Source organism: Pagrus pagrus, assembly GCF_965226575.1.
Source record: "Pagrus pagrus genome assembly, chromosome: 12".
NCBI classification, from domain to species: domain Eukaryota; kingdom Metazoa; phylum Chordata; class Actinopteri; order Spariformes; family Sparidae; genus Pagrus; species Pagrus pagrus.
This window is the reverse complement of record NC_140196.1, coordinates 20901788-20915615: the sequence shown is the minus strand read 5'-3', so window position 1 is coordinate 20915615 and position 13828 is coordinate 20901788. Positions and strand designations below refer to the sequence as shown.

Here is a 13828-nt window from a genome sequence, read left to right as displayed (position 1 = left end):
CTCCAAAACTTCACCTGACTTTCCATCGGCATGTGGTCCAGCAGACAACGACTGAATTTGAGTTACTACTCAGTCACATTAACGCCCCGAGCTTCTTTCGCCATCTGTTCTCAGCCATTTAAAACTTCCAGAGCTAACTAATACATGAGACAAACATAGGTGACATATTTTCCATCATGGAAAATTAGCGCCATTAGCTGTTTATCTCAATGAACCAACTCCTAATATTTGCAAACAGTAGTGGGAGAAATGTCTTTCATTTTCTTTTGCCAATTTTCTGGAAATTCAGTTCAATTCATAAAGTTTGTGCTACATTTAAAGTTTGCCTTTTATTTGCTATAGTGGTATAGATACGAGCAGATGTACGTTCAGGGGTGACAAAGCAGAGGGCTCACAAGCTCACAGCGGAGCTGTGTGAGCAGGAAAAGCTGCTGATGCGTTCAAACTAAAAGGCCAAATTCAGTGTCATCCTATCCACCACTCTGCTGAAATATTCTGACATTATGAACTCCACATTTACAACAGTTTTTATCAGGCTCTTGTCTTGTCAATCAGCAGCTGTTTTATTATCATACATCATCTGTGTACCTTGTGTGTGTGTGTGTCTGGCTCAGAGTCATATCACGGGTCGCCTCCATCCTGATTTTATCCGGCCGTCTGCTTTGGTTTAAGCTACATTTTAAGCCTGACATGTACAGTAATGGGTTTTTAATCTGATAGAGCAGAAACGCACACATAAGCAGAAACAGATTCAAGGTAAGATTGCTCGCTGTCACCATCTTGTGGCCAGAAATCAAACCGTACTCAAACACTCATACACTCAGCTTAAAGGTGCACCATGTAGTTTTGGGGAAGAAATTTTATTGAATTATTTTTTTATACCTACACAAACTAAAATAACAAACTGTCTTTGTTTTTATAACTGAATAAACAAACTGATGTTAAAGGACAACACAATTTCATATGTGGCGGACCCTGCCACCTTACTAGCTTCAAACAGTGTTCTGGGACCTTATTTTCCTCTGAGAACAGCTTGTTTATTCAGTGATGGGAAAGATGAATATTTCTGTTTGTATTACTCAATTACTCAACCTCATTATTGTAAATATTGAAATTCTGAGTTTTAATTTCTTCTGCAATACTACATAGTGCCCCCTTCAACCTGTTAAAGTTTGAATTGTTTTGGTTATTTCACATCTGATGAATAAAAAACACTCGGGTCAAGGTCAAGGTCAAGACTTGCAGACTACAAAATGCAGTAGGCCTGACAACCCTATTTAGTCAAAATGTAGTTAGTTAATCTGACCCACTGACATTTATTTTCACAGAAAACCTTTTAATGCCATAAAAATCCAGAATTTCAAAGAAAACATGTTTAAAGGCGCAATATGTACGATTTCTTACTCCAAACAAATAGGGGACAGCATATCACCAGAGTAATTGCCAACTGTAGCTGCCGTTAGCCAGTTAGCGGTCGTATTAGCGAAGTCTGCCTGGACTGTGAGCTCAGAGCACTGTAGAAGTGTTGGTGTCGTTTACTATTGGACCATCACTTCTTGAGGTGCAATGTGGCTAGGGGCTAGCTGGTTAGCTTGTCAACTTAAAAAAAATACCCCTGAAACACAAGACGTGTACAGTTTGTCTTTGACATAAATCGAAAAGGTTTTCTTCACATTCTGTTGATAACTGTAGTTAAGTAGTGAATGTTTTAAACTGAAATTCTTACAAATAGCACCTTTAAACAAAACACAGCCATAAACCAAACTGTCAACTACACAGCTAGCTAGCGCAAGACAGCCAAATCCTGCTAAAGCTAGCAAGAGATACACACAGCTAGGTTTGATGACAACCACCCAGCTGGTAAATCAGCTGATAAATATATACATTTTGGTGAACTAATATTTTGTAATCCCACATAAATACCCATGTGCAATTCACAATTTGGTTTGGTCGAGCTACTTTTAAAACAGCCCGTTTCCACGTTTCCAGTGTGTCAGATCGTAAGCTGCTCCAAACTGACGCGAACCCCGGAGACACCTTTACCTGACGAGTTATTGATTAAGTGCAGTCTGATCTCATTGCACACAGCATTTCCCAAAGCTGTCACCCTCACCCTCCTCCAGCTGCATAATTATCCACTTTTAATTTAGCAAAATGACAAAATGCATAATTCATCAGGACATTTACTCAAGGTATACAGCACACACACTTAATCAAAACTGAGCAGTAAGTAAAAGTCAAGCAGTAGTGTGGTATAATATTTTATTCTCATATTTTATGGAATACAAAGCCCCCAACCCCACCGCCCCACCCCTCCCGAAAAAAGTGTGCACATCAGATGTGGTGGAAACTATTCAAGGGCGCGGAAAAGAACAGCCGAGAGACAAAGGAAAGTTGCTTTATGTGTGTAGAAGTGTACGACTGCAGTTTAATGTGATGTTCATAGAAAAAGTAGACCCTCTCGTCATGAACAAACCTTTTTAAAAAAAGTAGCCAAATCCGGCTGAAGTCAGTTTTGATAAAAGGGCCACAACAGCTGAAAGAAAAAAAAACTATGAGATTGAAGGTGGGTTTCCTTTTTGAAAAAATAAATCGTCTTTCCATTGATCTTTTCTGTTATGACTACAAGGACGTAATCAATCATGTACGACAATAATTTAGCTTTTACGTGACTGCAAATTTAGTCACTTTTCTTTTATCTATTGCTAAGCTGCACAAAAGGAATGAAATATTTCCCCAAAGAGACTCGGGGGAGAAACAAAATGTCGACAATCATACCAAAGAAAAAGACAAATAGCAGAAGGAATAAGAAAACGGCCAGCAGGGCTACAAATGAATATAACCTCATATGTACTAGCAGCCAACCTAGGTCCAATAATGTAGGCTTTTTTTTCAAATGGCTTTGAAACATCTGGAGTGTTTTTGACATAACTAGCCATGACTTCCTAGTGACTCTGAACCACTGGAACCAGAACGCAGATTTCCCTCAACTGGGACGAAACAACTGAAGCACATGTGAGTATTTTCTGGCTGAAGGTCTTCAAGGTCTTCGCTAATGTCATGACATGTAAAACCAACCAGCTCGAAGACACACTGGGATGGCGAAAACCACTGACAAGTATAGTGAATAAAAAATAACATTAGTAACATCACTGCCATTGAATCCATACATTTCAATGCATGACAAAGTCCGTTGTCAGAGGCCTGCGGAGCGAATGAGTTCGTCCGAACCCTCCTCACAGCTGCATCACACCAATTATCATGAGATGGTTTTGTTTTAGTTGATTTTTCCCAGGAATGAATTGTAATCTTTTCCTGACCACTACACATCAAAAACACACCAGAAAACAAGTTAACCCAACACAATACACACAATCCAAGGTTCACAGTCCGAAAAAGGTGCTGTTTGAAAAGAGCCTCAGTTCCTCTATGTCCACTAGTTTAAGTGTCCGACTCGGTGAACCGTCAGTTTCACCTTTCAGCGAGAGAAATTCATGTGGTGGACGCTGGAAAAACTGATTTCTTGAAAAAGGGAAAGAAAAAAAGACATGTTCAGGATGATGGAGCTTCACCTCGTCAGCCGCCGTCTCCTTTGTCTTCTAACAGCTTGTCTCGCTTGTTCTACTAGGGAGAATAAACAGGATGTGGCAGCTCGCTGTCCATGTCTATTCCTCTTTTAAATCATTATTTGAATCCATCCCTCCCAGTCCTTTCTTCTCTGCTCGGCTCCTCACACCATGTACGAGTTCTGGTTCTTCAGCTTGTCCAGCTCTTTGCTCTGCTGCCTCAGGAACAGGATTCTGTGATTGAAGAAAGAAAAAAATAGGCGTATGACGGTGTGATGTGAATGTCGTCACTGGTGAACGTGGGTTTCTGTGTAAGTGTAATATTGGCCTCACCTCTGCTCTCTCAGTGTGGCCTGAATTTCACACACTCTGACCAGGGAGCGCAGGTTTTTCATCTCCGTGCAGAGCTCGGACATGTACAAGCTGCCCATGTTGTGGATGTCCTCACGCAACCGAGCCGCCTGACGGAAAGTGACAAATGATTATTGTCGAGTCACGGCTAAATATTTGCACACATTCAAAGTAGTGTATTAAAACAAAGATCAAAATTAGCTTCCTGATTCTGAATTTAAAGGTGTACAGTGCATGTTTGTATCTGGAAAAAAAACAAAATAATCCCTCTCAATCCTCACTTGTGACTGACTAGAAGTACGTGGCAGTGTCTGTATCTGCAGTGTACATATCTTCTTAATATTTTGGCAGGTCGGCTACTTTTCTCACAAATCCAGCAAAGGTTGCCTTTAAAGAAACCTCAAAGTAGAACTGAAGGTAGAAGTTTCACAGAAAGGACCACTTACTTTATATTTCTAAAGCTTTCAACAACAACTAATGGCCTTCTTTTGCAGAAGGAGTTCCTATTCTGGTTCATTTCAACCTGAAACACCAAGTAACCAACCTTGTGATTGAATCTTTTGTCAAAGACTGGCAGCTTCGTGAATGACTAAACCCACCAACGCTCTCAGCTTCTGTAGCTCCATGATGATTCTGACCCGCGGTGAGCAACTCGCATGTAACATCACTGTTTGTTGGCAGTACCTGTTTCTCAGTGTTCTCTGAAGGCCATCCTTGGATATGTCTGATGAGGTTCTCATCAAAATGAGCTGCCAGGGTGGGGGTGTAGGAGCCGGGGTTGTCAGCCTGGGTTTGGCTGGTGCTGCTGGAGGGGACGTGGGGCAACGCAGCACCAGATATGTTTGATCCCGTGCACAGAATCTCCTGGCTGGTGGAGCAAGACAACTGATTTACTGTCTGCGGACAGTGTAACTAAAATCCAACTACATTTTGATGTTTAGTCACAGTTACTGTGGATCGTCCTGTTTATAGCATTTATCATCATCTCAGGATAACTTAACCTTAAGCACTGAACACATGATGAGTTCAAGTAAGGCCCTGTGAAGTAACATACTTTAGTCCAGGGAACTTCATAGTTAGAAGTGGCGACAACTGGATACACATTTATTTAATAGTAGGTCTCCACATTGGATTTATTTAGCAATAAATTGTTTTTCTTATCATTACTCCACACAGGGCTGTTGGAACTACTTTCTACTAATCAAACACTCCCTATTTGCCAAATGTGTTTTTGTAATTCAGGTGGACTGTCCTTTTAGTTTTGAAAAGCCTTCTTGCTGTGGATTTGTTTGCTTTACCTCCAAGCAATCCATCATCACAAACAAAGCAGTGTGTTGAAGTGATTTCTGATGGTGTCTACCTTCTCTGCTGGAGAGTTCTGGGGTCCTCTGGACGCTTCTCTGCGCTCTGAGACAGGGGGACTGGTCCTTGTTTACCTGAAGACATACTGCCCTGAAGAGGGAGAATGGACGGCAAGAGAGGAATGAACACAAAGACAAGAAAGAACGGGTGAGTAACAAACAAGAGGAGATACTCATTTATTCGTCAAATTGTATCTTTCTTTGTTACTTTTGGTTGTGCAACTCACCCTTGATTGCGAGGATGTGATACTGCCGGGGTGCAGGCCCAGGAGAGACTTCTGGTTGCTCTGTGGCGTGCCGTTCCGCGGTGAGACGTACGGTCGCGGTGATGATGCATCCGACGTCAGAGAGACGGGCGACTGACTGGAGTGCTGGGCTGAAACAGGAAGACAGAGTGAGTACGGAGGAAAAGAGGATCGTTACGATGCTATATCTAAATATATATCCGCACAGGAACTACCAGTCCTCAAAGCCTGCAGTAATTGCCTTGATTGTAGCGGAGACTAGTACATGCTTATAGGCAGCAAACAAATTATAAGGAGACAGTTACGGAAGAGGCTTTCAGGTCGAGTATCAACTGTTGTTCCAGCAGAGGAAGCTTATTGAGATACATGTGAGAAGGTATTCTGTCTCTTCCACACAGATGTAGTCAATCTGAAAACTTTTAACTTGATATATGCAGTTAACTTGCATAAAATGCTGGATTTCATTGACTGAAGGTCATCTGCTACACATTGGGCATTACCGCATTTAAAAAAAAAAGATTTATAGGGACAGGGAGAAGAGCATTCTTTATAGAAACAGGAAATGAGTTCGTGGAGCAGATGGTGAGAAACAGCGAGGAGGCCGTACCTTGGTTGGAGTGCTGAGCAGCTGAGAGCAGAGCAGTGACGTTGAAAGCAGGTCCAGCAGTGAGGAGCTTATGAAGCACAGACCGCAAGGAAGCTTGGGTGACAGCAGCTGCCAAGACTGGAGGGAGGAAAGGGGAAAAGTACACACACACAAACACACACACAGGTGAGTGAGCAAGGACACACAACAGGTGAGTGCACAAACACGCACGGTTAAGTCAGAAAACACACAGTTAAGATAAGAAACAAATCAGTGGAAAGATTAATCTCTTCACCAGCCGCAGGAGCCGGTTCACTTCAATGTCATTTCACCCGCAAACAGCTGGAGGAACTTCAACGACAAGCGCACGAGTTGTCAGGTTCACACAGGATAGCAAGAGATTCATCTTAAGTGTTAAGCGAATGCTCAGGTTAGAAACAGCAGAGTCACCCAGTCACCCGTGAATAACACAATCAAAACACACACAGATAAGTGGTGGAAAGATATTGACATTTTGTTGCTGTAAGAGCACGGACCGTATGAGAACACATGGTGTGTGAACACAAGCTAACATATAAGACAACCTCCCTTTTACAAGCATTTGTTTTTGGGAAAAAGACTCGAACACTTTCACAGGAGTCCTGCTAGGAAACCTTCCTTCAGGTAGTATAAATCTGTGAAGAGCAGAGCCCTCGTCCCTGAAGCACTTTCTGTCACATACTGACACATTCTCCTGTCAGACTCTTGGAAGCAGTCAGAATTATTTTCTCCAGCAGTTAGCATTTATCTTTGTCTTTCTCGGCTCCTTGTCGTCTGTGGCAGTGGTAATTCTTCACTGCTCCTCAGACACATCAATTCAGTCCACTTCTGCACTAAAGATATCACATGTCATGTAAGTTAGACTGGGCTTATGAAACTATTTTAGGGCTGAGGGCTGACACTAAATAAACTATGAACAGACTTGAAACCACTTGCCAGCTTAGCAGTAATCAGGCTGCAAGAGTGAGTGTTGTCGTTTCCTGGTTTTGAAGGCTGCATTACAGTAAAGTCAGTGTTTCACACAAACTAACTAGACACTGACGGCCCGCCACAGTGTCATAATAATCCATCACACACACACACACACACACACACACACACACACACACACACACACACACACACACACACCCCCCCAGCTGGAATGTTGAGAAAACATAATTGTGTAGTCGCTTAATATAATAGTAACAATAAATCTCTTAGATTCAAGCAAATAAGGACACTTGATGGCCCCAGTGTGCAGTAGAGCTTCTAACTAGCAGTGTTAAAGTAATGTAGTAGCCACTTGTGTCATTAATTTGTTATACCAAAGCGTAAAAGAACAGTACCAAAGATGTCATTATGTGTGGAAGTGTCATTTCCTCACCCTCGTTGAGCTTCGCCATGTCCATACTGCCGTTGTTCATCTGCAGGGTAGCCTGCAGAGCCGGGAGGAGCTGATGCAGCAGAGCCGGGTCCTGCAGCAGTGCTGGTGAAGGAGACTGGACAGACTGGGGCACCTGCCCCGAGGAGGAGGAGGAAGAGGTGGAGGAGGACATGGTGGAGGGGGTGGAACCTAAAGGCCCAGGAGCAGAGTTCAGGCTCTGAGAAGAAGAGGAAGAGGAGGAATGGCCGGAGTTGGATGCTGTGGACTGGTCCCCTGATGTGGTCTCTGTAAAGACAAACAGACATTACAAAACACAATATGTTGTTGTTTCTCTAAGTAACTGAGCAGCAGACAGATGTAATAAATTATAATAAAAACCCTTCTCTGTATCCAAGATGTTTATCCAAAAAAGGTATCAACAGGAGCTAGCCCCAAAAGGTGTCTACAGGTATCAAACACTCAAATTTGACTAATTCTAAGTTAAGGTTAATCTATATTTTGCCAACAGGTAGGTGCAAATACAAAGTATGAAGACAGTATTTGTTCCAGTCCGTTTAAAGATTTTGGCCATCACAAGTGTGGACTTTGATGCAGAAGTGCTTGACTTACTTTGACACACGGAAAGTAAAAGATGGCTAAATTAAATCACATAAAATTAATACCATACAAGTGTAAACTGAAGAGTATTTAATGACTTTTAAGGCCAAAGAAAATACAACTGAAAAAGAGGCGCAGACACCCTGCTTGTACCACATTGCTTATAATCTTAATTAAGCCACACTTACTCGTTGTGGCTTTGTCCTGCAAGGCCTCTTGTCTGTAGTCCATGTCCCTGGGGAAACTGTTCGCTGCCATCTTGACTGAGTCTTTCTGTCGTTGTTCCCTGAAGCAGAAAAAGCAGAAAGCAACGGTGACTATGTGCGGGATGCGTGCTGCAGTTAGACTCTGGACCCTAAGTTAAAACTATTCTGTTAAGACCGGTGCACTGTGTGATCTTTTAATGTTTGACTCTGCATGAAATTGAGAATCTCGATTACTTGAATTCTTGAACTGAATAGTGTTGCAGAGTTCATATTTAGCATTTAAGTGAGCTTGCCTCTCCAACAGGTCCTTGGGCTTCTCCCACTGGGAGACCTCAGTTCTACAGTTATAGTAGTACTTCTTCCCAGAGGAGCTGATGTGTTCTGTCCAGTCATCTGCTGGGTCCTGGTGCAGAGAGAGACGAGACAAGAGATGTTAGAGAAGGAAATCATGACAAGTTGAAGAGCACCACTGAGAAAGATGAAAGCTGCCTGACAAAACTTAGATTTTCATACTATACGGACGTGAATGTATGTAAAAATTTTGAAACACTGCAGCACAGTTGGAAATAACGTCAGCAGCAGTGTTGGGGAAAGATCTGCATGTAACTGGGCTTCAAAAAGGACACTTAAATGAGACATTACGTCAAAGTACACATAAGTCTATGTTCCTTAAGTGGGTAAGCATCCCTCTCTTATCCAGCCATAATGGCTGAGGGCTTTTCAGTGTGGATGGGAACTGGTGTGTTTATTATTAATGATCATGTATATACCCACAATTCCAGGAAGAGAACGTACTTCGCCTCATCTTGTTTTTTCTATTTACAACTGGACAGATTTCATTACGGACTGACTTTGCAGGAGGTTTGCCCCAGTAACACATTATTTAGTGCTGCTCTCTTGAGGGAAAATAAATTGATAGTCTTAACTGAGACAAATATGGCTGTTAGTAGTAAAAGTAGATAATAGCAGGGTCCTGGAATTACTACCAAAAAACAGGAATATGATTTGACATTTACTCCTGCCACAAAAACAGGTTTTACTTGCACAAATTGCAGTTTAAGATTCAGCATTAACTCCCAACAGAGATCATCTTGGTGCCCATGTTTACAGGCTGGAGCAGCAACATAGCTTGTGTGAGCGGAGCTTCGTCTAAAGATTTGGCATTTCACCTAATTTTTTCCACATCATGTGGAAATACTCGGCAAAAACAGGCAGTGAAAATGATCTGCTGACAGTTGTATTAATATCGTATCTTGGGCGGCTTGATATGGGAAAAAAACTGACACTGTGATGTTTTGATTTTCTGCAATACAGATTGCAATATGAATGATTTGGTTGACCCTATAGGGGAGTGCATTTTATCAAAAAAACAAAGTAGACTCTGCTTAGTTCGCTTAGTATTCAGAGCAGAGCCTGCATGTCACTGATAACAAACAACAAACTCCCATGAATGCAACACTTAAATGGGACTAAATTATGTAATATCAAAGACTTCTCTTGTAGATTAGTCATGGAAAATGAAAACTGTGCAAGTTAACCTTTTGTATCAAGCAGCATAAAAATTGAAGCATAATGTGTTTGAGTTCATTACCGTACTTGACAGTGAACGTCCTGTGAAGCGATTACTTAGCATGCACACATTGCAATGTCGATGCTGAAATAATACACTGTGCAGCCCGAATAACACCAGCGTTCACTACAGTTTCAATGTTATTATCTATAGAATCTGTCACACACGAAAAAAATGTAAACATCCAGTGAAGGGCAGTATTTTTCCAGTCTCTCTGTATGAGAGCTCATGTCATTATCATTATTAAAAGATAAACTCCATGGAGAAAGATAGGGCTGGTATCAGCAGCGCTGTGGACACACACACAAGCCTCAGCAGTTCAGTGAGGTAGCAGTCATACAAAGTAAAGGCAGGCAGTGTGTCCTTGGTGTCACGGTTTAATAATGTTATATACTGTATGATCTGATGCCCGGGGTCTTGAGGACAAGAGATGAGGTGAGTTAGGGCTTTGAGCAAGTAAACAAAATGAGATACTAAGTTATTTTTGACACGTGCAACACACAAAACTTTCAGGCTATAAAAAGGAAAAAGACTCCTGCACACTGTCCACTTCACTTGCAATTAAGTTTTAATGACGACAACGTTTCGGTTGTCATTAAACTTAATTGCAGGTGAAGTGGACAGTGTGCGGGAGTCTTTTTCCTGATTTTGTTGGCCCTCGGTCTTCTCCTATGCACCTGTCGATCTTAAGGTGTGCTGTACTTTGAACAGGAACAGTTTCTGACTTCTGGTCTACAGAAAATGGACAGCTACCTATGCAGCAGCTAATGGCTAACATTTTCCACTGTTCTCTCTCATGATGAATGAAGATGAACAAATGGGGAAAAGGGAAACCCTCTGGTTTGGCTACACATCTGTCATTACAAGTGTTGCATATACACCACTCTCCATTTTCAACTCAAATAAAAAAGATCATAACAGCGTACATCAACACCATCAGTTTAACAATACCATGTTAAATCTGATGATCTGTGTTTATTATGCTCATAAACCAGTGTGTCATGTCAAATATTGAGCTTTACTGCTCAGTCCATCCAGTGAGATATGATAACAAGATGATTAAATCTTGTTAAGAAGGAAGTCTACAATCTATTCAGACCATCTCCTCTCTACAGGCAACCTGTTATTTAAATATGAGGTTTAAATCATGCACCGTTGTGGAGACAAAAATGCCTTCACACAGAGACAAGAGAGATGCCTCCATATAGTATCCCGCATACCATGTTCCAAAGTACAGTGACGGCAATTTGTGCAGGAAATGCTGAGGGAATATAATCAGATATGCTGGAGGACGTCTTACCCTGTCTGCAGGCTTGCTCTGAGTCGCATGTGAGTCGGAGCCATGGTGGGAGCTGTTGTTGTGAGTGTTCTCCTGAGGAGAGCCGCTGGTCCCTGCAACACAGCCATTCATCAAGTCACAGAAAATACACAATGTTCTGCAGAGGACTGAATCCTCTTTGTGAGTGTTCTAACTTTGCATTGTTGACATTTGAGCAATAATAGCTTGATTATGACTTGTTGGCAGTGAGATGACAAAGAAATCTAAAGCTTCACTTTTGTTGATCAGAAGACTTTGCTAGTCATTTAAGAGAATCAGTTACAATAAGTTGAGGCTGAGAGTCATGTGCATCTGATGTTTTTCTGAAACAAGACCTAGAAGACGTGTTTTCCTTATAACAACACTGTTACGTAAAATTTAAAATTGCATGCATGTATAAAACCACCAGATCGGGGCTTACCATTTTTCCCTCTAACTGTGTGAGAGGTTTTTGCTTTGCCGTGTCCTGGGCCGTCTCCGTGTCTGCTGACAGGACTTTCGTCGGAGCGTCGCAGCATCTTGTACGGGGGCGTGGGGTCTGATGAGCCATCACGCACCTTGTCGTAACGGTGAAGGCTGCTGGACTGGCTCTTTGGCTGAGATTTATGGGTCTAGATTGAATAAAGCGCGGCAGAAGGACTTGTTGGGATGTGCTCAAGCTTACACGGATGTCATTGTCTTCACACAGTTCATACCATCATTAGCTTTTCTGGAAAACACACTGGACGAAGCAGGCTTCATTGAGGAAGTGCTAGAGACTGATGACAGTGAAAACAGAATTGATAGTCTCAAAAATAAATTGCAGCTCAGTGTGGGAGTGGTTGAATGTAATATGACTGAGCTCATGGAAGTAGATGTGGTAGTAAAATTTTGCTTCCTGAAACAAACAAATTCCTACTGTAGAAATAGTATCAGTCTGCAGCATCAAACTAGATTCTTTATACAAGGATTTGCTTAACGTGTTTAGATTTTTTAGCAGCCATTGAGTAGCCAGTGGTAGCCTAAACTCAAAAGTTGAAAAGTTGTACTATATCACAACACACATACAGACTCTACATAGCAGCTAGCTAGGTTTGGTGATCTTGTCCTTATTGTGATTGAATAAATATCATCTGTGTTAGATGTTAATGTCTGCAGTCAATGTTAACATTTGAGTGCACAGCTAAGCTTCTCTGTCTTACGGCTCAAATGTTGCCTACAGGAAGTCATTAAGGTGTACACATGTATCCTACTTTGACAAGCCTGATGCTATGTCACTATAAACTGAATTTAAAGGCAAAACTTGCCAAGAACAATAAACTAACTGCCACAGTATGTCCTATGGAAGGTTAAGCCATGTAGAGTAATGGAAATAACATCTTTAATAGCTGTTTAAGTTGTTTGACAGGTTTTTAAAGGGACTATATTATTGGGAGTTTAACTGGAGTTGTGTTAGTGACACCTGCCTCACACCATAGATGTGAGAATCCAGCTATTTCTGAGTACGGTTGGTGCATCTCTGAATAAACAATATATTTGATTTCAGATTATCATTTTGTTGTAAAAACTACATTATTATATCTTGATTAGCTGGATTAGTTGAGAGTAATGACAGATGACTGTTAGCAAATTGACAACATCATACCTGATAGGATTGTGAATCCCTTCTGTCGTTGCACCTGCGGAGACAAACGGGACAAACGGGGTTAGTGGATGTTAATGTAACAGTTAGGACGGTTTTCTGACCGTAGCAACACACTTTCTGCAATATATTTAGCTAATTAGCTGCCGTTAGCTAAGTTAGCTAGCTAGATTTGCCACCATAGCAACAGCCGACTGCTCTTTATGTCACTGGTAGAAAATAACCGAATTTGTTAAAAATATATACACGTCGACAATGTGCCCTATATACGCAGGGTTTAATATTAACACGTTAGCTAACGTTACGTTAACGTCAGTCGGCTAGCTACAGGAAATAACCAGAACCCGTAGCTAACAGCAGGGAAACTGCTAGCTAGCTGCTAGCACTGGTAGCTAACAGATAGACGCAGACATAAATACGCGGCCTACAAATAAAAAAACGCATAGCTTTCAAAATGTTAACGTCGGTGCTTGATTTACCCATCGCTGACTCTTGCTGGTTTCCTTGCATACATCACCATCAAGGCCGTGGTGATGTATGTATGTGTGTGAGGGGGAACCGTGGCCTCCTGTCTGACTGCTCTACCAGTTCTCTTTTCTTCAGCTTCCTGATATCTAGACTCCGTCTATCCTGACAAACAGATACCTACAAGCCGAGCGCCGGGCACCAGCACTGCATAGCGGGTGGTCTTTATTAAAAACCACCCTCAGTGCATCATACGGTATGTAGTTTCGGTATGCGCTTGGCTCGGCCGATGTAGCTCAGCGAAAAGCAGCAGAGTCAGGAGGAAACGGAGAAGACGGACTTCTCGGTAATGTTTAGCTAGGAGGCGAGTTTCCGGGTTTGCCTTTCAAAATAAGAGTGTCTGCTAAACCCTTAATGAGTGAAGAAAACGCCACAGTGAGGAAAAACACATTAGATCAACTTGTAAAAACTTGTGACAGTTATAACTACAGTGTCTTATAAAATACATGCTTATACCTGTGTCAGGTAGGCTCGTGT

General features: G+C 41.8%; 1 protein-coding gene across 1 annotated transcript; it reads right to left on the bottom strand.

The window, feature by feature from the left end:
- Positions 1-2384: 2384 nt before the first annotated feature.
- LOC311267073 (WW domain-containing adapter protein with coiled-coil-like) lies at positions 2385-13638 on the bottom strand. The gene is made up of 13 exons (XM_084369912.1): positions 13306-13638; positions 12830-12863; positions 11627-11816; positions 11188-11279; positions 8611-8720; positions 8300-8397; positions 7515-7799; positions 6131-6247; positions 5506-5654; positions 5278-5369; positions 4602-4785; positions 3900-4027; positions 2385-3800 (listed from the first exon to the last, which is right to left on the bottom strand). The coding sequence occupies exons 1-13, from the start codon at positions 13344-13346 to the stop codon at positions 3731-3733; spliced, it is 1590 nt and encodes a 529-aa protein (XP_084226038.1). The 5' UTR covers positions 13347-13638; the 3' UTR covers positions 2385-3730.
- Between the last annotated feature and the right edge of the window lie 190 nt (positions 13639-13828).

Coding starts and splice junctions, on each gene's coding strand:
- LOC311267073 (XM_084369912.1), bottom strand. CDS start 13,346: ATGGTGATGTATGCAAGGAAACCAGCAAGAGTCAGCGATGG. Junction 5,655..6,130: donor TGCTCAGCACTCCAACCAAG/GTACGGCCTCCT, acceptor TTCCTGTTTCAG/CCCAGCACTCCAGTCAGTCG. Junction 4,028..4,601: donor CAGAGAACACTGAGAAACAG/GTACTGCCAACA, acceptor ACTTTCCGTCAG/GCGGCTCGGTTGCGTGAGGA.